The sequence below is a fragment of the Thalassophryne amazonica genome, chromosome 1, assembly GCF_902500255.1.
Source record: "Thalassophryne amazonica chromosome 1, fThaAma1.1, whole genome shotgun sequence".
Classification (NCBI taxonomy): domain Eukaryota; kingdom Metazoa; phylum Chordata; class Actinopteri; order Batrachoidiformes; family Batrachoididae; genus Thalassophryne; species Thalassophryne amazonica.
Window position 1 is genome coordinate 152775165 of NC_047103.1, and position 24975 is coordinate 152800139.

The window sequence follows — 24975 nt, forward strand, 5'->3', positions numbered from 1 at the left end:
TTGAATTTAATATTGAAAACCCCCACTTTGTGTACATTTTGCATTATATCTCAATCAGAAGTGCCCCAATGACTCTCATTTTTACCTCCACTAGCAAAGTTGGAGGAGGTTTTGCACGTTTGTTTTTCTGTTTGTTTGTCTGTTTGTGAACAGACTGGAGCCCACAATTTTTCATATATCATTATGAAATTTTTACTGAAGATTCATATCCTGATAGGTAAGAACTAATTCAATTTTGAAAGTCATAGGTCAAAGGTCAAAGTCAGGAAAAATATTGGAAAATTGGAAAAAGCTCTGAATGAAAGTTCAAAATTGATAACGCTGTCAAAAATAGTCAAATTTCTATCATATTTGACAGCGTTATGTAGGATTGTATCCTTTATCGACTGACAAAGTTTGATCCAGATCTGATCCAGATTACAGATTTTATGTCCATTTAAATTTAACATTGAAAACCCCATTTAATATATATTTTACATTATATCTTAATCAAAGTGCCCCAATCACTCTCATATTTGAATGTGAGGTGCAGACTGGTACTCACTATCACCTGACAAACTTTGATCCTGCTCTGATCCGGATTGTGGATTTTGTGGGCATTTGAATTTAATATTGAAAAGCCCATTTCATGTACATTTTGCAATATATGCAAATATGACTGCATTTATATAGCGCTTTTCCATCTGCATCAGATGCTCAAAGCGCTTTACAATTATGCCTCACATTCACCCCGATGTCAGGGTGTTGCCATACACACCGGGAGCAATAGGGGATTAAAGGCCTTGCCCAAGGGCCCTTAGTGATTTTCCAGTCAGGTGGGGATTTGAACCGAGGATCTTCTGGTCTCAAGCCCAACCACTAGACCATCACCTCCCCTGTATATATCTCAATCAAAAGTGCCCCAATCACTCTCATTTTTACCATGAAGTTGGTGGAGGTTATGTTTTTGCCTCTGCTTGTCTGTTTTTGTTTGTTTGTTTTTTTGTTTGTTTGTTCGTCTGTTTGTGAACAGACTGGAGCCCACAATTTTTCATATATCATTATGAAATTTTTACGGAAGATTTATATCCTGATAGGCAAGAACTAATTCAGTTTTGAAGGTCATAGATCAAAGGTCAAAGTCAGGAAAATCATGGAAAATTACAAAAATCCCCGAATGAATGTTCAAAATTCATAACGCTGTCAAAAATGATCAAATTTTTATCATATTTGACAGCATTATGTAAGATTGTATCCTTTATCGACTGACAAAGTTTGATCCAGATCTGATCCAGATTAATGTATATTTTACATTATATCTTAATCAAACATGCCCAATCAGTCTCATATTTGAAAATGAGGTGCAGACTGGCAACTCACTATAACCTGACAAAGTTTGATCCGGACATTTTGTGCACATTTGAATTTAATATTCACTTAATACACATTTGGTGTACATTTTGCAACTGGAGTAACTGGATGCTTAGCTGCATCCTCTCTGTCTTTGCTTGTTTGACAGTTTTTATTTGAGCTTGGCTTTGTTTGTTATTTTTAGTATGCTCAGAGCAGATGGACACCTCCCTGAATTTTGCCTGCATGAGGTTTCTTCCTACAATTAAAAATGCCTGAGGGAGGTTTTCCTCAGCACTGTTACCAGTGTGTTTGCTCAGGGGGTTTGTGATCTGGTGCTCTATAAATAAATAAATAAAATTGTATTGGATTCCATGCATTTCTGTGGAGACTGTAACAGTGGTCAGAAGTGCTAGAGTTGTACTAAAGTTTAGGTGTTAGGGCCCCTACACACATAGTACAAATAAGTACAAATCAGGGTGAATCATGATGGAACAGCTTGTATGAGTGAACCATGAAAACATCGAGTCGATGAGCAGGTGTGAATGATCCCGCTGCGACAGTTTCATGCACGCGATGGTGTTGTGCACGAGTGTGCATGAAACTGTTGCAGTGGGAACACAGTGCCAGCAGCTGGAGCATGTGTAACCACATTGCACAGCTGCTGTGGAAAAAAAAAAAGAAAAATACGTGCCACCCACAGGATTCGAACCTGCAATTTGCAAAAGCTCTGATTACCAGACAGAAACTTTACCACTGTGCTACAATCACTGTCTTACAACAGGAGCATGAAATGGCTAAAATCAACAAAGAGATTAACGTATTTTTTTAAAAAAGAGAAAAAAGCGCAGTGATAACTGACCAAACGCTGTATTTCCACTGATACATGACTGAAAAAGGCATATTTGTCGCACTGTTGGCTTGTTATAAAGTCCAACGGCGCGCCGCTCACAGGACACGACATTCAGATCGCCTGCTGCATGTCCACATGTACTGACAGTCCGTTTCAGCTGGGACAGCCTGTCAATGTGTGCATTCTTCAGCCTGTCGCAAAAGCTTGTTTGTATGTATTTCCACATGAGGACAGCAAGCACACACATGCGTGTGTCTGTCAAAACACGGTATGTGTTCTGCAGCTGTGAGATCCAGGACCACAGATGTCAATTCAGCGCACAGACCAAGGTGTCACTCTGTGATCAGATGAGAGGCGCCTCGCCTGTGGGGGCATGAAACACATGCACACGTGTTGTGGGGGGAGCTGACATTTTGGCACGCCACAGTTCTCTTATACTCACTCGACTGCTAAGCACTGAAAGCCGAGATAGACATGTCCAAACTTGTCCTCTAACACACCGAAACGGAGGCGTTCCTTTGTCTCGCTTCACCAGCGAATCGGTCGTGACACACGAAGCCTCCGTGCGGCTTTCCATGACAAAATCTCTTGTTAAAAGTGAAATCTGCCGGAAAATGGCTGATGTCCAGCTCTTGTGATAACCAGAGAAAGAGCACACGACGGTCTCGTATCCACAGAGCCATCAGCTTAGAAATGATCCAGTGGTTTGTGCCGCGACATCGCAGCTCGGAGCGCGGCGCACCGACCGTCCTTAAAGGGGTCCTTAAAGCTGTAGTTAAAGTCCTTATTCTCTGTGAAGCTCGTAAAATTTTCACCAAAAGCCAGATAACTTTTTCGAATGGTTTCCAGGTGCCAGTCTCTAACAGCTTCTGAAAACATTCTGATGGAAAAAAAGTCCTTTTCATTCTACCATTTCCAGACAATGAAAATCCGACGAGGGGGCGGGACCACTCTTTCCACAAGGCGTGCTCACAGGCGAATGACGTCACCGACAGGCGTGGAAAAACTTACGCATGCGCACGAGGGTTCAAGCTTGTCTGACGTAAAAACATATGAATGAAATCCATATAGTTTAAAAAAAAAAAAAAAAGGACCATTACTTTATGGACACACCACGTAGACAATGACCTTTCGGGATGCGTATTTATGAAAATAATATTGGGTTGGCTTACGATGCATTGTACTGGACCCTTGCGGGGTCAGCAACAATCAGCACCATGATCTGCTGATCACCTGGATCGGCAGGTTGGATTTCAACCCAAGAGTTTCCTTTGAGGCAACAGTACTTACTTACCACTGTGCTATCCATAATTGCATAACGGTACATAACTGTGTGACAAAATGCCATATCTTTTTCAATTTATTTTCATTTATATAGCACCAAATCACAACAGAGTTGCCTCAAAGCGCTTCACACAGGTAAAGTCTAACCTTAGCAACCCCCAGAGCAACAGTGGTAAGGAAAAACTCCCTCTGAGGAAGAAACCTCAAGCAGACCAGACTCAAAGGGGTGACCCTCTGCTTGGGCCATGCTACAAACCTAAATTACAGAACAATTCACAGAACAATTCACGGACGAATATACAAGAAATGCTGTTGGCGCACAGGACAGGAGGGTCGCTACACAAATACAACTCCCATCTCTGGATGGAGCTGCACCTTAAACAGAGAGAAAAAACAGAATCAGGCATCAGAAAGACAAAAAATACTGTATAATTTGCCAGCATTAAACAAGAAAAACAGAAGAAATACTAAGGTGATCGCCGGCCACTAACCCTAAACTTCACTAAAAGACCCAGAATTTAGGTAAAGTTGAGGCCGTGGCCCGCTCCAATTACTAATAAATGAATTAAAAGAATAAAAAGTGTAAAACAAAACTGTACCAGTATGCTAGCCATATGAAAGGGAAAATAAGTGCGTCTTAAGTCTGGACTTGAAAATCTGCACAGAATCTGACTGTTTTATTGATGCAGGGAGATCATTCCACAGAACAGGGGCACGATAAGAGAAAGCTCTATGACCCGCAGACTTCTTATTCACCTTAGGGACACAAAGTAGTCCTGCACCATGAGAACGTAAATCCCGGGCCGGTACGTAAGGTTTAATTAGGTCAGCTAGGTAGGGAGGTGCCAGTCCATGAATAATTTTATAGGTTAGTAGCAGAACCTTAAAATCTGATCTCACTGGGACAGGAAGCCAGTGAAGGGATGCTAAAATGGGTGTAATGTGGTTGTACTTTCTGCTTTGTGTCAAAAGTCTGCTGCAGCATTTTGACTTGGCATATTTTTGTGGCCACGGTGTGAACACCAGATTAATGATACCTGAGACCAAGGCTCTACCAGGTCAGTGAAAGGACAATTCCCCACTTGCCAAGACAGTAGTAACATCTTTTCAATCTGGACTTCCCCTTGGCTGAACCTGTAGAGCCTTGGACTCAAGTATGAACAATTTGGTATTTGGACCCCACTATGACCACAAAGATACGGTACAGTCAAAAATGCATGAACCATCACATTTATACAAATCCAATTTTGCTTGATTATCAATTAACACTGTGTTCTGCTTTCATCCATGCAGGACAATGACTACATCAAAGGAGGAGACAAAGTGAGTTTATGATTCCAAATGAGGTCTTGGCTCTTCCTGCATTCTTACAAAAACTAACTGGACTTTTCTTCCTCATAGATCCAAGAATAAGGCAGAGCAGCCAGCAATAAGAGTGGGCTTCTTCCAGCTGGTACAGTTCAGAAGTGAAATGTTCCTTCCTCACAGCGTCAAGAGATTTGTCTGTTTATGTTTGTATGAACTGTCCTTGTTCAGTTCCGTTTTGCAACATGCAAAGAGCTGTTGATGATGACCGTGGGCAGTGTGTGCGCGGTGCTGCACGGCTCAGCTCAGCCCCTGATGCTGCTCGTTTTTGGCCTTCTCACCGACACCTTCATCGAATATGACATTGAGCTGATCGAGCTGAGCGACGAGAGAAAAGAGTGTGTGAACAACACAATCCAGTGGAAGAATCGTACTTTAGGACTTGACCCGGTGACCCAGACGAATCAGTCCAATTCAACGCTGCCCATGCCGTGTGGGTAAGTCTGCCGTGAGAAATGCACGAGTTAAAATTTTTGGATCATCGATTACAACACGTGATTTCTTAGAAGTTTGATTCGTTTGACTCAGTGTCTGTATGGTTTTGTCGCCCTCACACGTGCAACTTCTAGGATTCTTGACATCGAATATGAAATGACGAATTTTGCCTTCTACTACGTTGGCATTGGAGCAGCTGTGTTTTTGTTGGGCTATTTTCAGGTTAGTTGATAAAGATTCACTGTGTATGTACTTGAGGTGGGCTGATTCCATATTTCAGACTGGTTTAAATCCAATATTGGGCAAATTGCTGGATCACATATCAGGCAATTTCTAAAAAATCTGATCTGAGTCTTCTGTGTATAGTTTCCTTGATGGAAGCAAAGTAGTTCTTTCACAGTTTAAGGTGTTTTTTTTTTTAGATATAGCAAATTATATCCAGACAAAATGAATGATTGAACAGATTGATTCATTAAGACACGAACAGGGAAACAAGTATTGGAGTGGTATCGTATCTGCGGATACTGAAGGTTCTAGTGACGGTATTGTATTTGAGAAAATGGTATTGTGCCAACTACATGGTGTTTGTACTGTAAAACATCATGCAATAACTAAATGGTCATGATTAGTTGGCATGGGTAGACATTAAGGCTTTCCCCCCAACTGTTGTTTTTTTCTCTTCTTAAATTACTGGCCCCCTATCAGAGCTCACTATAGTCACCCTTTGAGAGGTGGAGAGAAAATCTTTACAACTTCTTGTTAAATGCAGTGTCTAATACCTGTTGATGACATCAAACAAAACAGGGCCAAAAATATACAGTATCTGTGCAGGAAAATTTCAAGAATAAAGGCCACTCCAGAACCCTGATATGCTTCTCACTGCGCCACTCCTTGGTTATCCTGGCTGTGTGCTTTGGGTCATTGTCATGTTGGAAGACCCATCCACGACCCGTCTTCAATGCTGTAACTGAGGGAAGGAGGTTGTTCCCCAAAATCTCGCAATGCATGGCCCCGGTCATCCTCTCCTTAATACAGTGCAGTCGTCCTGTCCCATGTGCAGAAAAACACCCCCAAAGCATGATGCTTCTACCCCCATGCTTCACAGTAGGGACGGTGTTTTTGGGATGGTACTCAGCATTCTTCTTCCTCCAAACATGGCGAGTGGAATTAATCCAATCCAATCCACTTTATTTATATAGCACATGTAACAACAAAAATGTTCCAAAGTGCTGCACATACAGTAGAATCACGATAGATAAAACCCTTAATAGTCAAGAAATAAATTAAAAATAAGAAAATTAACAATAAAAATAACTAAAATGTGCAAGATAAATAAATAAATACATACAGCATAAGAATTAAGACCAAAAAGTTCTATTTTGGTGTCATCTGACCACATAACTTTCTGCCATGACTCCTCTGGATCATCCAAATGGTCACAGGCAAACTTAAGACGGGCCTGGACGTGTGCTGATTTAAGCAGGGGAACCTTCCGTGCCATGACGTCTTAGTGTATTACCCACAATAACCTTGGAAACAGTGGTGCCAGCTCTCTTCAGGTCATTGACCAGCTCCTCCCGTGCAGTTCTGGGATGATTCCACACCTTTCTTAAGATCATTGATATGCCACGAGGTGGGATCTTGCATGAAGCCCCAGTCTGAGGGAGATTGACAGTCATGTTTAGCTTCTTCCATTTTCTTGTTCTTTTTTTTCCATTTTCTAATAATTGCTCCAACAGTTGAACTTTTTTCACCAAGCTGCTTGGCAATTGCCCCGTAGCCCTTTCCAGCCTTGTGGAGGTCTACAATTTTGTCTCTGGTGTCTTTGGTGTCTTCACTGGTGGTTGGCTCTCACTGCGGTATTGTATCACTTCCTGTTCCGGAGCACAGCGGTGTTTTGCTGTATCTGTTAGCTGTTTAATCTGCGCAGTTAGATTGAGCTAGATAACGATTTGTTTCCCAGTGTAATCTTCACATGCCTTAACTAAAGCACTCCCTCTGCTGAATCACCTCTAAATTATTTACACATTATTCACTTTGTGTGTTTTTAGGAATCCGCTAGCTTAGCGCAGCTACTAGCTCTTAGCCGATTTAGCATGGCGGCTTCTCCTGTCTCTCCCGCACTTTTCTGCTCTGGGTGTGAAATGTTTAGTTATTCCTCGGCCTCCTTTAGCAGTAATGGTACTTGTAATAAGTGTAGCTTATTCGTAGCTTTGGAGGCAAGGCTGGGCGAATTGGAGACTCGGCTCCGCACCGTGGAAAATTCTACAGCTAGCCAGGCCCCTGTAGTCGGTGCGGACCAAGGTAGCTTAGCCGCCGTTAGTTCCCTTCCAGCAGATCCCGAGCAGCCGGGAAAGCAGGCCGACTGGGTGACTGTGAGGAGGAAGCGTAGCCCTAAACAGAAGCCCCATGGACACCGCTAACCCGTTCACATTTCTAACCATTTTCCCCCACTCGGCGACACACCCACCGAGGATCAAACTCTGGTTATTGGAGACTCTGTTTAGAGAAATGTGAAGTTAGCGACACCAGCAACCATAGTCAATTGTCTTCCGGGGGCCAGAGCAGACAACATTGAAGGAAATTTGAAACTGCTGGCTAAGGCTAAGCGTAAATTTGGTAAGATTGTAATTCACGTCGGCAGTAATGACACCCGGTTACGCCAATCGGAGGTCACTAAAATTAACATTGAATCGGTGTGTAACTTTGCAAAAACAATGTCGGACTCTGTAGGTTTCTCTGGGCCCCTCCCCAATCGGACCGGGAGTGACATGTTTAGCCGCATGTTCTCCTTGAATTGCTGGCTGTCTGAGTGGTGTCCAAAAAATGAGGTGGGCTTCATAGATAATTGGCAAAGCTTCTGGGGAAAACCTGGTCTTGTTAGGAGAGACGGCATCCATCCCACTTTGGATGGAGCAGCTCTCATTTCTAGAAATCTGGCCAATTTTCTTAAATCCTCCAAACCGTGACTATCCAGGGTTGGGACCAGGAAGCAGAGTTGTAGTCTTACACACCTCTCTGCAGCTTCTCTCCCCCTGCCATCCCCTCATTACCCCATCCCGGTAGAGATGGTGCCTGCTCCCAGACCACCAATAACCAGTAAAAATCTATTTAAGCATAAAAATTCAAAAAGAAAAAAATAATATAGCACCTTCAACTGCACCACAGACTAAAACAGTTAAATGTGTTCTATTAAACATTAGGTCTCTCTCTTCTAAGTCCCTGTTAGTAAATGATATAATAATTGATCAACATATTGATTTATTCTGCCTTACAGAAACCTGGTTACAGCAGGATGAATATGTTAGTCAACACCCCGAGTCACACTAACTGCCACAATGCTCATAGCACGGGCCGAGGCAGAGGATTAGCAGCAATCTTCGATTCCAGCTTATTAATTAATCAAAAATCCAGACAGAGCTTTAATTCATTTGAAAGCTTGACTCTTAGTCTTGTCCATCCAAATTGGAAGTCCCAAAAAACAGTTTTATTTGTTGTTATCTATCATCCACCTGGTCATTACTGTGAGTTTCTCTGTGAATTTTCAGACCTTTTGTCTGACTTAGTGCTTAGCTCAGATAAGATAATTATAGTGGGCGATTTTAACATCCACACAGATGCTGAGAATGACAGCCTCAACACTGCATTTAATCTATTATTAGACTCAATTGGCTTTGCTCAAAATGTAAATGAGTCCACCCACCACTTTAATCATATCTTAGATCTTGTTCTGACTTATGGTATGGAAATTGAAGACTTAATAGTATTCCTGAAAACTCCCTTCTGTCTGATCATTTCTTAATAACATTTACATTTACTCTGATGGACTACCCAGCAGTGGGGAATAAGTTTCATTACACTAAAAGTCTTTCAGAAAGCGCTGTAACTAGGTTTAAGGATATGACTCCTTCTTTATGTTCTCTAATGCCTTATACCAACACAGTGCAGAGTAGCTACCTAAACTCTGTAAGTGAGATAGAGTATCTCGTCAATAGTTTTACATCCTCATTAAAGACAACTTTGGATGCTGTAGCTCCTCTGAAAAAGAGAGCTTTAAATCAGAAGTGCCTGACTCCGTGGTATAACTCACAAACTCGCAGCTTAAAGCAGATAACCCGTAAGTTGGAGAGGAAATGGCATCTCACTAATTTAGAAGATCTTCACTTAGCCTGGAAAAAGAGTCTGTTGCTCTATAAAAAAGCCCTCCGTAAAGCTAGGACATCTTACTACTCATCACTAATTGAAGAAAATATGAACAACCCCAGGTTTCTTTTCAGCACTGTAGCCAGGCTGACAAAGAGTCAGAGCTCTATTGAGCCGAGTATTCCTTTAACTTTAACTAGTAATGACTTCATGACTTTCTTTGCTAATAAAATTTTAACTATTAGAGAAAAAATTACTCATAACCATCCCAAAGACGTATCGTTATCTTTGGCTGCTTTTAGTGATGCTGGTATTTGGTTAGACTCTTTCTCTCCGATTTTCTGTCGGAGTTATTTTCATTAGTTACTTCCTCCAAACCATCAACATGTCTATTAGACCCCATTCCTACCAGGCTGCTCAAGGAAGCCCTACCATTAATTAATGCTTCGATCTTAAATATGATCAATCTATCTTTAGTAGTTGGCTATGTACCACAGGCTTTTAAGGTGGCAGTCATTAAACCATTACTTAAAAAGCCATCACTTGACCCAGCTATCTTAGCTAATTATACTCCAATCTCCAACCTTCCTTTTCTCTCAACAATTCTTGAAAGGGTAGTTGTAAAACAGCTAAATGATCATCTGCAGAGGAATGGCCTATTTGAAGAGTTTCAGTCAGGTTTTAGAATTCATCATAGTACAGAAACAGCATTAGTGAAGGTTACAAATGATCTTCTTATGGCCTCAGACAGTGGACTCATCTCTGTGCTTGTTCTGTTAGACCTCAGTGCTGCTTTTGATACTGTTGACCATAAAATTTTATTACAGAGATTAGAGCATGCCATAGGTATTAAAGGCACTGCGCTGTGGTGGTTTGAATCATATTTATCTAATAGATTACAATTTGTTCATGTAAATAGGAAATCTTCTTCACAGACTAAGGTTAATTATGGAGTTCCACAAGGTTCTGTGCTAGGACCAATTTTATTCACTTTATACATGTTTCCCTTAGGCAGTATTATTAGACGGCATTGCTTAAATTTTCATTGTTACGCAGATGATACCCAGCTTTATCTATCCATGAAGCCAGAGGACACACACCAATTAGCTAAACTGCAGGATTGTCTTACAGACATAAAGACATGGATGACCTCTAATTTCCTGCTTTTAAACTCAGATAAAACTGAAGTTATTGTACTTGGCCCCACAAATCTTAGAAACATGGTGTCTAACCAGATCCTTACTCTGGATGGCATTACCCTGACCTCTAGTAATACTGTGAGAAATACTGGAGTCATTTTTGATCAGGATATATCATTCAATGCGCATATTAAACAAATATGTAGGACTGCTTTTTTGCATTTGCACAATATCTCTAAAATTAGAAAGGTCTTGTCTCAGAGTGATGCTGAAAAACTAATTCATGCTGTTATTTCCTCTAGGCTGGACTATTGTAATTCATTATTATCAGGTTGTCCTAAAAGTTCCCTGAAAAGCCTTCAGTTAATTCAAAATGCTGCAGCTAGAGTACTGACAGGGACTAGAAGGAGAGAGCATATCTCACCCATATTGGCCTCTCTTCATTGGCTTCCTGTTAATTCTAGAATAGAATTTAAAATTCTTCTTCTTACTTATAAGGTTTTGAATAATCAGGTCCCATCTTATCTTAGGGACCTCATAGTACCATATCACCCCAATAGAGCGCTTCGCTCTCAGACTGCAGGCTTACTTGTAGTTCCTAGGGTTTGTAAGAGTAGAATGGGAGGCAGAGCCTTCAGCTTTCAGGCTCCTCTCCTGTGGAACCAGCTCCCAATTCAGATCAGGGAGACAGACACCCTCTCTACTTTTAAGATTAGGCTTAAAACTTTCCTTTTTGCTAAAGCTTATAGTTAGGGCTGGATCAGGTGACCCTGAACCATCCCTTAGTTATGCTGCTATAGACTTCGACTGCTGGGGGTTCCCATGATGCACTGAGTGTTTCTTTCTCTTTTTGCTCTGTATGCACCACTCTGCATTTAATCATTAGTGACTGATCTCTGCTCCCCTCCACAGCATGTCTTTTTCCTGGTTCTCTCCCTCAGTCCCAGCAGAAGACTGCCCCTCCCTGAGCCTGGTTCTGCTGGAGGCTTCTTCCTGTTAAAAGGGAGTTTTTCCTTCCCACTGTTGCCAAGTGCTTGCTCACAGGGGGTCGTTTTGACCGTTGGGGTTTTTCTGTAATTATTGTATGGCCTTGCCTTACAATATAAGGCGCCTTGGGGCAGCTGTTTGTTGTGATTTGGTGCTATATAAATAAAATTGATTTGATTTGATTTGATTTGGACTGCTCTTTGGTCTTAGCCATGTTAGTAGTTGGAGTCTTACTGATTGTGTGGGGTGGACAGGTGTCTTTATACAGCTAACGACCTCAAATAGGTGCTTCTAATTTGGAATAATAAGTGGAGTGGAGGTGGACTTTTTAGAGGCAGACTAACAGGTCTTTGAGGGCGATAATTTTTGCTGATTGGCAGGTGTTGAAATACTTATTTGCAGCAGTAACATGCAAATAAATTATAAAAAAATTATACATTGTGATTTCTGGATTTTTTATTTATTTATTTATTTTTTTGGATTATGTCTCTCACAGTGGACATGCAGGTAAGATGAAAATTTCAGACCCCTCCATGATTTCTAATTCTTTATTCTTGAAGCAAAAGCAAAACCATCAAATGACCTTGAAGAAGTCCTGCTCAGTCCAGTTTTCAGATGATCACTTGCATCCCATGATGTACGCTATACCAGTCAAACTTGTGGACACACTTTCCCATTCAGTTGAGCAGTGCATGAGTTGGGAACCATCATGGGGTTGAAAATGATGCAGATGGAAAAACACTATGGAAATGCAGTCCATTTAAAATGAGTGAGTGAGTTTCTCTGCTGATGCAGGTGATCAGCAGATCATGGTGCTGATTGTCACCCATCAAATTAAAGCAGCTCGTACAATTTAAGCCTTTGATGTTTCTTCAATACTTTAGTCTCCTCTGATTATTCAAACCTGGGTCACAGTAACAAGAACCAAAGTAGACAGTCCATCTTTCTCTAATCTTATGTCATCCAGTTCCTCCTGGGATCATAGGGCATTCCTGGCCCAAGTAGGACCCTGTATGTTCTCAGTCTACCCCTACAGCTCACAGTCAGATGTGCAAAGAAATATTTCAAAGGCAGGTCTCCAGAAAGCATCTTAATCAGGTGTCTGACCCACCTCAGCCAGCTGCTTTTCCATGCAGTGCTTCAACTCAGGTCTTCACTGTCAAAAGTCCTCACCTTGTCCATAAGGGTGAACTCAGCCACCCTGCAGAGGAAACCAACTTGGAATCCAAGATTCTTCATCTTTCGGTCACCTTTAGGAACTTGGGCAGTGGCTGGAATGCAAATTAAATAATAGAGGAAGAACATTTTCTTGTTCAGTTCTAACTTCACTTTGACAGATAATCACTAAATGGCAAAATATGTTCCAAAGGAAAACAGCCAGAAGATTTGTCCAAAATAACAACAGAATAGCATGGGACATACAAATGCAGAATTATTTTCCAGCGCCCAATAATGCATTTTCACACATCTCTTTCAATATGTCGCTGATGTAAATAGAACATAACTATTAACGACCACTGATGGGAATAACACCGTTAAAATAAACACTGTTACAAATTGTGTTCTTTTTCAGTAATGGGTAATTTAAGTAATTACTGTTTCCATCGTGGGCAACACGATGGCTTAGTGGTTAGCACTGTTGCCTCACAGCGAGAAGGTCATGGGTTTGATTCCCAGCTGTGGCCTTTCTGTGTGGAGAATTTACAATTCCCCCTGAAAAGAAAAAATTAAAACGAACAGCCGGCCTTGAACTACGTTCAGCAGCAACCTATACAGTCTAAGATAGTGACCATAGTAATGTCATAGATCACGTGGAAGCTTCCCCGACTTGTGTGAGGGATGCTGGGAAGCACACAGTGACAGCCACTCAGAGTAGAGAAAGGCAGGGTGGTGACAGCTGGCTGCTCGCTCGAAAAATAAACCAAGATGGCGGAAAAGGCACTGAAACAGCTTATTTCTGGATAAATCTGTTTCTCATATATTTTGTTAAAGTTAGCAAGAACCTGAACACTTCTAAACCTAACAAATGCTACTTTTGTAACTAGATAACACCTCTGAAGTGATTTACAAGACATCTTTCGGGTGTGTACGCCCTGTGTACGTCATGTGAGGCCGAAGGTAACTTCCAGTAATATCAAAACCACATATGCAGTTCCCCCTGCAGATGTTAAGAAGAAAATAAAAATAGTCATTGTGGAATTCCCCCCAGATAAATATGTTCTCTTTATTAAAATGAGGTGTAATTTTGAAACAGTTTACAAAAATAAACTGACATTATAATGTTTGGATTTCAGTAGACACTAAATTTTGTCATTTTTGTTAAATTTGAAAGGCAGTACAGCTTTAAGTAAGTCTTATGTAAGCCCTGAGGCCCATTGGCACTGGTACATATCCCTGGGTTCAATGTCATGAAGTATGGGATGGTATGCCATTGCAGTTTAATTTCTCTGTCAAGGCCCGTTCATATTTACAGTTGGGTGGACTAGACCATCGCAGATGAAGGGTATTCTTCAAGGACACAGACGAATAGTGTGATAGTGTGACCAGGAGTCAAACCCAAGTCTACATATTGATGTCCCAATTCCCATCACCACCAAATTTTGCAGAAAGATAGATAATTACATGAATTAAATGTTCTGTATGATCTCAAAACCCATCTTACTCACCTTCAAGGCAAATTCCTTTGATGTTTTCAATGCAAAATTTCAATCACAGAATTTTCTAACTTCTACTCATCACATGAATGTTGTTTGAAAACAAGGTTTTTTTGGTGGGGGGGATTTCAACTACGCCATAGAATAGGTGGATTCCCAATCGCCAGAAAATAAATGCATTCCTCAAAGCGCAGACTCAGCACCTCTGCCTGACAAGTCTCTCAGGCCAGGTACAGCTGACAGATCCACAGCAGTGGACGTCATATTTACTAGCATAGTTCCACCTTAGAATAGGAATATAATTGGAATATAATATATAAGATATACCTTACTGAATTTTCACTGAGATACCTGCTTTCCTTACCTGCTCTGTAATGTTAAATAAGAAGTCCTGTGTTGGCCCTAAGACTACTGAGTCCATTGTTGTGGTCATCCAAATCCTGTTCCACTGAGATACCTGCTTTCCTTACCTGCTCTGAGATATTAAACCAAGCTGATAGATTGTGTAATCTAATTATTCTTATTTACCAACTCAAAAAGTCTGGAATTTATTTTTTAATCCTGTACAAATAAGATTGGAAGTCATAGAGAAGGTCACAAATCTCACTGAATTGTCCTGCTTTTAGCTATGCTAAAAAATAAAAAAATAAATAAAGTAGGACTTCTCTTTAACCATCGACAGATCTCGCTGTGGGTGACGGCTGCTGCCAGACAGATTCAGGTCATCAGGAAGATGTACTTCGGTAAAGTGATGCGGATGGAGATCGGCTGGTTTGACTGCACCTCTGTAGGGGAGCTCAACACTCGCATATCAGAGTATGTCCTGAAACCACACGCCGTGTGTGGACTACCGTAAAGTGTTTGGTTACGTGCGCTATAATGCTGTCTCTTTTACAGCGACATTAACAAGCTCAATGATGCCATTGCGGATCAAGTTGCCATTTTTTTGCAGCGATTCACCACTTTTGTGTGTGGATTTTGCATTGGCTTTGTCAAAGGCTGGAAGCTGACCCTTGTCATTGTTGCAGCAAGTCCTCTGATCGGTGTCGGAGCCGGTCTCATGGCTCTGGTGAGTCCCTGCCTTTTTCTTCACAGCTAACAGTACAACTGTTCGCTTTACAGCTTGTTATCCTCTGGGTCTAGTTTGTGGCTAAGCTAACGGGGATGGAGCTGCAGGCCTATGCTAAAGCCGGAGCTGTAGCCGACGAGGTGCTCTCCTCCATCAGGACCGTGGCGGCTTTTGGGGGAGAGAAAAAAGAAGTGGAAAGGTAAAGAGTGTCGGATCTGAGCCGTTATGCTAGAACTTGGACGCGTAGCTGAGCTCCTCTCCTCCTCAAGGTATGACAAGAACTTAATCTCAGCACAGCGGTGGGGCATCAGAAAAGGTCTAATCATGGGCTTCTTCACCGGATATATGTGGCTCATCATCTTCCTGTGCTATGGTTTGGCTTTCTGGTACGGCTCCACTCTGGTGTTGGATTCTGAAGACTATTCGCCAGGAACACTACTGCAGGTATCACGCTAATGACAGAATATTACTCATCTGTACTGTTTCACAGCAAAGTCAAACACCTACACCGACTAAATCCTGTTAAAGTGTTGCATTGACATTACTGAGAACCAGCAGTGGGCACAGCTAACATAAAAATTAGCTTTCATAACCGCAAATCTGCTAACTGAAAAGTTAAATGTGAGAACGCTTAATAAAACAAACTGCCGTAAACTGCTTTTATTATATGAATTTAGCTATAGTTATGTTTTTAGAAACCGAAAACCCTGAAAAACAGACCTAACGATGTGAAATTTGAATATGTTGAAGAATGAACATGAAGGTACCAAAAAAGATTAGCATGCCAAGCAAAATGTGGCATGGTGTTACCGGTCTATTTTTCTTCAGTGCTGACTAATGTTAGGTTCTTTTATGTGGTGAGTGATCTAAAAAAGAAATGGACAGGAAATGGACTTCAAAGTTTAGATATTGTATTGCAAGGTGCCTACACTGAGAGTCGTCTAGCAGTGCCGGGGTCTTCAAACACATCACATGCAAAATCTGGAACAAAGAGCCTAGATTTTCTCTCTATGCTAACTTTTATTCCTCCAGCCGGCCCCATGTGGGCAGTCCTTAGCCTGTCAGCAGCAATGCGATTGGCTGCAAAGTGAAGTAAGAAGTGGGTGTTTTATAAGTGGGTGTTGTGCTCATGTTGCTTTCAAAGCGGTATGTAAAAAATTTATAGTGTATGTATGCGTGTCACGCAACAAATAAGTTTTCCATCAAGTCATCAAAATAGATGCGAATACTTTGGTTTTATCAGTCAGACAGCTATAAAAAGATCAGATAGTTTTTATCAATTAGAGACAGCTGTAAAAAGCAGGTTAAGAACAGATAGTTACAAGGACATTTTGGATGTGTGTCTGCCATTTTGTAATATGCATCATGGAACACTATGTTGCCCATCAATTGTGTGAGATTTTATTTTTACCCGAGCCCAAAATATGGCCCTTGGGTATTGCGAAGGCTTTGCATCCATCTGTCTGTCTGTGCTGAGCATAGTGCTACCAGGGTTTTCAAATTCACAGGGAACAATCTTGGGACTCAGATCTTGTCCAAGTTCAAAGATGGCTAACCTTGACCTATTTTAAAAGGTCAAAAGGTCATATTCTGTTTCAGATTTTTATGCCAAGGGTATTTTAGCATTGTGTTAAATTTTATTTTGGTTTATATCTACTGGATTTCACAGGTTTGGGCACCAAATTTATCAATAAAACTTTAAGCGATTGATTTGAAGTTTGTGTGTATTTACAACCAGGTTGGAAAATCTGTTCTCACCTATTCTCATTATATTACATCATCAATGGATTTGCTCCATGGTTTAGGTATGAAAGCTGGCTTTTACCATGCTAAATATTTTTTCTGATAAAATTACACATGTATCTTATAGTTATTGTTTGGGGGTGGGGGCACAAAATAGCATTAAAGTAGACAAATTATGTTGATGTTTTCCAGTGTCAGAATGCATGCACGTTATCTGAGAAGTGCCAGCGAAATCTTATTGAGAAGACGTTTCTGTTGAGATCAGCTTACATGACAATAATTAAATGAACAAATGAAATGAAACAGTAGTTTAAATCCAAAATACGATTTATTCACAGTATAGAAAGTGTTAAACAATCACTGCATTTCTTCTGGATTTACCTTCTGGTCCTCAATTCCTCGAGGTGATGCTCGTTGCCTTCACACAATGCTTTCCACTTGTTTGATTAGCATATGAGCTCCATCAGGAACAAAACTGTGTTATTTCAGAATCAAATTTATTGCCAAGTAAATTTGCACATACAAGGAATTTGATCAGTTGTTATTGCATAAACAATAGTCAAAGAAAAACACTTCTGTCAGAACTATAATGAGTCAGATAGACAAAACTATATTCACTGTTAAATTAAGAAAGCGTAATGAACGGGACAGTGCAAAAACAAATGATTGGAGTACACATATAAAGTATGTTTCAGTGCAGGGATGACCAATTTTCGATTTAGTTATTTAGTTTATATTGCGCCAAATCACAACACAGCTGCCCCAAGGCACTTCACATAAGTAAGGTCTGACCTTACTAACCCCTGCTTTATGGTATAGTGGGGAAGGGAGACAGAGTAAGTGGCAGTCTCTGGTGTTGTTTATAAGTCCAGCTGTGGATGGAAAGAAGCTATTTTTGTCTTTTGAGGTTTTGGTTGTGATGGATCTTAGCTTTCTGCCAGAGGGGAGGGTGACAAAAAGTTTGTGTCCTGGGTGGGAGGGATCAGCCACAATCTTCCTTGCTCGCCTCAGGGCCCTAGAGGCATACAGGTCCTGTAGGGATGGCAGACTGCAGTCGATCACCTTGTCTACTACATGCATGATACGCTGCAGTCTGCTTGTGCTCTTAGCAGTGGCTTCTAGACAGTGATGGAAGAGGAGAGGATGGACTCAGTGATGGCATTGGGTTTTTTTTGCATTTACAAACATTTTTGACCACTTTGTTCAGAAAAGTCTTAGTCGAATTAAAGTTCACGGAACTAAATCTAGTGGAAGCTATTTGACCCGGTAGGGGTTTTCAAAGTTAGCTGAAAAGTTAACCTGTGAAAGAAAATGTTAGCTTCACTAAGTAGCCGAACTGTGCCTGTCAATGCTTATAACACTTTCAAAATACTCATAGGTATCTTGGTGGTTTCCCTCACAACAGGTACATTGGAGACTTGAACATAAATTTTGTTTTAGCATTGTTTCTTTAAAGCTGTACTGAAGAAGCAGCATTCATTGTATCTCCAATCACAGCAAGTGACACTTATAACTTCTTCAGACTACTCATGGTATCTTGGTGGTTACCCTCATGCAGTGTTGGGCACACTTCCAATAATCCGATAATTATTGAAGATAAAGTTTTCATTATCGGATTATCTTTTCAGATAACTTTGAAAACCATTATCGGACTAAATATCTTCCGATAAATTTTGTCTGTTAACGTGCTAAACAAAGGTGAACATGTGTAGTTCTACCCTCTGCAAACAGAGGAGAGCTGCTTTTAGAAGAAACCGCTCTATTCTCTGCAGGCAAAGGAGAACTGGCCACCAAAAAAAAACAACAAAAAAAAACATTTCTTTTAACACCATACTGCTACATGGTCAATATCACCCAAGTCATCCAGAGGCATACATTTTTAACTTATGATTCAAATTTTAACCAAACTTATTTCGGACATGTTATTTAAATTAACGTCACTTCTGAAGTTTTATAAAAGGAAAATTGTTGGGAAGGTGTCGTGACACGGACCCACAACAGGGAGCGTTAATGAACGGACAATGGATAAGCCAAAAAGTAACAATTTAATGTTGTGAATAGCACAATGAAATACAGACAATAACAATATTGTGGATTGTCAATTATACACAAGGTGACGTGTGGGCAGGCTCGAAGATAGAAGACGTCTGGCAAGAGAAGAACCGGATCCCACACAACCTCCACCACCAACGGATCTGAAGAACACCGGAGCTGCCAAGCCCTGCGCCCCAGGTGGCCACTGTCTTCAGCAGTCAGACCCCGTACTGCTGGCAGAAACAGAAACAGTTAGTGGTGGGTGTGTGAACACACACCCAGCAATCTTACGGTGTTTGATTCCTCCAGGAGGGAAAACCTCCACCTCCAGATATAGAATCACCCGTGCAGCTCCTGTCAGTCTCTTCCCTGGAAGGAGTGAGAGGCGAAGACGTCGTGCTCACACAATCCACCAATCCAGCTTCAGACTGTATCCACAGGAAAAACGGCTGCACACAGAACAATGTTCAAACACTCAGAAAATTACAGCAGAGAACGATTACCTGAACGGTAGCTGATTTCTCGGCGGGGAGATGGAGTTGCAGTCCGGCTTTTATGGAGGATGAAGTTGATGAGTGACAGCTGGTGTTGATGATGTGTGACAGCTGTCACTCTAGTAGTTCCGACACCCTCTCGTGCTTGAAGCCCGCACTCCAAGCAGGGCACCATCTGGTGGTGGTGGGCCAGCAGTACCTCCTCTTCAGCGGCCCACACAACAAAAATATCAGATATATATTTTAGTTTTAAAGTAATGTGTTAATTTTGAAGGTTTTAGTGTGGGCATGTTGTGCCCAGCAGTGCATTATGGGTAGGATAGGGTAATCTCAGTAAGGTAATCTCAGTACGTTCATGACAGGAGAGAATATTCAGACGGAAGCTGTGCAGACACTGTACCAGAGAACCGCACGGTGTAAAAGTTCAGAGCGCCCGATTTATGTTCTCACATACATTGTACGTTAAAAAACCACGTCGGACTCGTGTTTCCAGAAGCAAAACGTAAACTGAAGCTTTTTTTTCAAACTTAATTTACAAAAACTCTCAATGGGAGACATCAAAGTTAAAAGCAAAACAAAACAATACAAAAAAACAAACAAAAAACATTACAAGACAGGTCTGCGGTGTTTGCATAGGCACAAGAATATCAAACAGGTTTGATTTTCATCTGAGCATACGAGATCAGGAGGTGGTCGTGAGATGTTAAACGCAGCTCGTTACTCCATGTATACTAAACGATGCAGGACGCGCGATTAACCTGAAACTTGGTGCGATCCAAAAAATTCTCACACGAATGAAAAATCAGCTGGAAAAGGGCCAAAACTCGCACTGGCACCAGTAGTTGGCAGTGTTCTATTTATTGTGACACCGGTTATATCAGATGGTTATCTAATTACAACTTGGCTTTTTTTTTTGAAAATGCCTTTTTTTTTAACAAATAAAAAATGGCATATTTTACAAAAGCACATTTAACACACGACACACCTCACATTAACATGTTGGTTTACATAGAATGAATGAGTCAACCAATCAGTGTTAGCAGAGGCACATTTTACCCAGAATGCCATCTGTCTGTGTTTGTTACAAAACTTCAGAATTAGTGCATTATTCAACATTAAAAGATATATGTTATATCTTAACTTTGCACAAATGACAGAATTAACATTAATAGAGTTATTCTATCAGTATTCATTTTATTTATATACCAAAACATAACTCAGCAGGGCTTTATTTCCCAAAACCTCGGCCTGATGGCAGCGCTGTGATTGATTAGAGTTGAGCTTCCTGGCTCTTCTCAGTTACATCTGTGCTGGAAGCCATGTAGTAAACTGGAGCTTCCAGCAGGGTGCAGGACGCTCAAAGGCAGAAGTGCTGATTCATTGTTTGGGTCTGTTGTCGCTTTTGATGCTTCCAAAAGCGATCATGGTGTTAAAACTCAAAATCAGCTTGTAGTAGTTGTAACTACATAGGAGACAATGCTGGAATTTATCGGTTATCTGTAACTTCCAGTACATTTTTGGGTGGTTTATCGTTTTATCTTTATCAAAGATAATGTTTCAGTTATCTGATTATCTGTTATCGAAGTTAATTTTTTGGTTATCTGTGCCCAGCGCTGCCCTCATGAGAGGAATGTGGGAGCCTTGATCATAGAGTTTCTTTTTTTTTGCCAACTTTCAAGTCAAAGTATGAGTGATGAAGCAACATGCAAAATAAATGCATTCATAGTCTCTGAAATCAGAGTAAATCAAGCTTGTAACTGCTTAAAAGTTGTCACAGGTATCTTGGTGGTTTCCCTCACGAGAGGCATGTGGGAAAATTATTTGTAGATTTTCTTCTTTTAACAACATACTGACAAAGCTGTGACTGTTGAAGCAACATACAGATGTTTATGCCTTCATAACCTCTCCAGTCACAGCCATTGACTCTTGTAACTCCTCCAAGGTAGTTATCGATATCTTGGTGGCTTCCCTCAGCAGCAGCATGTGGGACACTTTTGCCTAGATTTTGTTCTATCCAACAACTCTACCATGAAACTATGACTAGTGAAGCAACATGTAAAATCTGCTGTATGCATAGCCCTTCAGTCACAGCCACTGAAGCTCATAGAGTCTTCAAAATTGTCAGAGGTGTGTTGGCCAAGTTCCTCACTACATGTATATGAGATTTGAGCCTCGGTTCTGTACTTAATAAAACAAAAAACAAATCTATCATAAAAGCTTTGACTAGTGAAGCAATATGTAAAACTAGCTGTATGGATAATCTCTCCAGTCGCAGCCGCTGAAGCCTATAACTCTGCGTGGTGACTTTGCTGATTATTTTTGCAGGTCTTTTTTGGTGTTCTGATAGCAGCCATGAATTTGGGGCAGGCCTCCCCATGTCTCGAGGCTTTTGCTGCAGGCCGTGGAGCTGCTACCATCATCTTTGAGACGATTGACAGGGTGAGAATATTTTATGGTTTGCGCTGTGAAATGGGACATTTTGAATTCTCATTCCAGTTTTTGAAACGTATCATCATCAGGAACCAGAGATAGATTGTTTATCCGAGGCTGGCTATAAACTTGACAGGATCAAAGGAGATATCGAGTTCCACAATGTGACCTTTTATTACCCCTCCAGACCTGAGGTCAAGGTAATCAAGTACATTTCCATTCATAGACATAGTATACAACTAATCAATGATTATGAGTGCAATGATCAGAATGTTTCATGAGGTGAAAGATGAAATGCTCCATTCAACGAGGCTTGTTGAATGGAGCATTTCATCTTTCCATTGTTTCCATTGCACAAATGAAAACACATTCATTATTTGTTTTATATAACACCTAAAAGAGATCCTTTTCATTTGATATTTTATGATTTTATAAACAAGAGAAAAGGGGCTCCGTTTTTGTGTGTGGCACTGGTCCTTTGATGTCAAGAGGTTCCAAACAGTCCACCACAAATTTTAAATACCAATCCAATCCAAACAATGAGACTTCTCAGCTTTTGTAATATCAACATCTCTCACAATCTTAAAATGGAGGATGTAGTCCGTACTCTGATCTTGTGCATTGACTGCTTCGTGTTCGGACTGCTGTCTTCTTTCCTCAATCCAGTGAAAAACCGCAAACAAAAAATTTGTCGAGTTCTTCATCCGACAGTGCTTCTACTTCAGCTAGAGATCTCCCAGCGAATACTGCAAATGCCTCCAGACGGCTTACAGAGCACTGGATTTTTAATTTTTTTGGAAGAATGAGCACTGTCAGTAAACCCCGCCATGTTTGGTTTAAATTAAGCGCAGTCATCGCTACTGTGAGCAGGCGGTAGTCATGGCTTGCAATGGTACAAATAAATGGAACCAAATTGCATATAAATGGAACAAAATGATAAACGGGATGGAATGATCAATATCATGTGACACACAAACCACCAATCAAATGACAAGGATCTACTCAGGAGTTATATAATTTAAAATAATAATTCAGATGTTTACTGGCTTCACAGCGACTAAAACGGTGGATGTTGTGTCGGTGTTATGTTGGTCGTGACGTCTCATCATTTCACTTCAGATCCTCGACCAGCTCAGCATCGCAGTGAAATCAGGGGAGACCACGGCTTTTGTGGGGCCGAGTGGAGCTGGGAAAAGTACGGCGATTCAGCTAATCCAGCGATTCTATGACCCTAAGAAGGAATGGTTATTTGATGTTATTGATATGTATGCTTACCTTAGTGTAAGCTGTGTATGGGGCCCAGAGAGGCCACAACCCTGAAAAATAAAAAAAACAAAACAAAACAAAAAACACTTGCACCAATTCAATAACAGGTAGATGCATCGAAAACATTTTTCAAATTGAGAAAACACTTGCAAAAACAAGGACAAACTGAGAACTGACTATAGCACATGCAACAATTCAACTTTGACGACACTACTGAAGTACTACACTCTAAGAAATAAAATGTTGAATTTAATTGATAAAGTTAAGGTAACTTTTCCACATAACTTTGTCAGTTAAGTGCAACACAATATTAGGATTTAGATAATATGTTCATTTGATTTAATTAATGTCAATGACAATGTTGTTTTGGCCACTTAATTAACAATGTTATGTGGAAAAAGTTACCTTAACTTTATCAATTAAATTCAACATTTTATGCCTAAGAGTGTATGTTTCATTTCTAAGAGTGTAGAAACAAAAGAAGATTCTGCCTGGAGGACCTTAAAAGACATTTTGCACAGAATTCAAAGCAAGTCAGATTTAGGTTCTTAGAGGTCATGTATAGATAATTTATTAATTGTGCACTTCTGTGAACACTCTGTCAGCATGCGCCAATCAAAACAAACCGCTACGGAGACTGCCAAAAACAAAGTACTTTTTTTTTTCTGTTTCTGACAGTGTTTACATCACTCTGAGCAAACGTCCCCAGTGTGCTGTTGAACGGAATATAGACAAACTGCTGCTAACGCTAAGAACGGAGCTGCAGGTTAATTGCAGAGTGTGATGTCATGATGACTCATTTTTTAAAGTGATAACTGTTAATTTGGATGCAGTTGTGATTACAGAGCAGGTCTCCGCTCTCCATTGTGAGAAACGTGTTGTGCGTGCATGTTGAGCAGTCGTGCACGCAGCCTGTAAAAACAGCTTTATGCGTCCTCATAAGTGTTGCAGTAATCGTGAAAAGTCTGAGTGTAAGAAATCCATCTGTGTGTTCAGGCAGCCTGTAAAAACAGCGTGGTGGAGAGTCCCATGTGCACGTTCATGACGGCATTTATAACGGGATTAAAACATTGTTCTACTCCAGTATAGACAGCAGACTGAGCACACCTTTGGATCCAAAATTCGATAGACTTTTTCAAAAATTAAAAGAGCGAAGCATCTGTCTCCTCTCTGTATGGAAAACTGAACTGGACAGCGCTCGCGACGCTCATGCACATCTGCAAGCTGGTACAAAGTCCCGAAGCTCCAGAAAAAGAAGACATTCTCGAGTTTTTCCAAGTGTCTGCTCATCATGTCCACTGATCTGAAGGAATGCTGAGCCATCACATTCATATGAACGGTCAGCAGTTTCACGATCTGATGTTGCAACATTCGTTTCACTCTGTCGGTTTGCCATCGGGCTGTTTCTGCATTTGCTCGGACCGACGTCACCCAACGAGAAATGCAGAGTAAAACGCTTTCAGGAAATGCACCTGCTGACTCGCCAAGTGAGAGGTTTAATTAGCAATAACATACGTCAACGACTACTTTGATGTTGTATTGTTGAATGGCGCGTTAAATTATATGTGACATGTCCTTTAACTGACAGACCATTCAGAGACTTGTCTATTGATGCAGCATTAAGCATTACCAAACAGTAAATTACGACTTAACTGTTTACTAATCATTTACTAAGGGCCTTCATGTTAACTAAGGTATTAATTTATAAATTATTTAATAATTTATAAATTTGCTTATCATCATTAATAAT

At 40.7% G+C, this 24975-nt stretch overlaps 3 protein-coding genes across 3 annotated transcripts; all 3 read left to right on the forward strand.

Annotated features, from left to right (window-relative positions):
* Positions 1–4650: 4650 nt before the first annotated feature.
* Positions 4651–5507, forward strand: LOC117516998 (bile salt export pump-like). The gene is made up of 4 exons (XM_034177938.1): positions 4651–4667; positions 4760–4789; positions 4868–4919; positions 5003–5507. The coding sequence occupies exons 1-4, from the start codon at positions 4651–4653 to the stop codon at positions 5270–5272; spliced, it is 369 nt and encodes a 122-aa protein (XP_034033829.1). The 3' UTR covers positions 5273–5507.
* Positions 5508–14915: 9408 nt separating this feature from the next.
* On the forward strand, positions 14916–15461 carry LOC117515803 (bile salt export pump-like). Its single transcript, XM_034176533.1, has 3 exons — positions 14916–15005; positions 15087–15258; positions 15333–15461. The coding sequence occupies exons 1-3, from the start codon at positions 14923–14925 to the stop codon at positions 15459–15461; spliced, it is 384 nt and encodes a 127-aa protein (XP_034032424.1). The 5' UTR covers positions 14916–14922.
* On the forward strand, positions 15450–24314 carry LOC117517087 (bile salt export pump-like). The gene is made up of 4 exons (XM_034178038.1): positions 15450–15702; positions 21855–21968; positions 22049–22159; positions 24222–24314. Exons 1-4 carry the CDS (start codon positions 15484–15486, stop codon positions 24312–24314), a joined length of 537 nt encoding a protein of 178 aa, XP_034033929.1. The 5' UTR covers positions 15450–15483.
* The last annotated feature ends 661 nt before the right edge of the window (positions 24315–24975 follow it).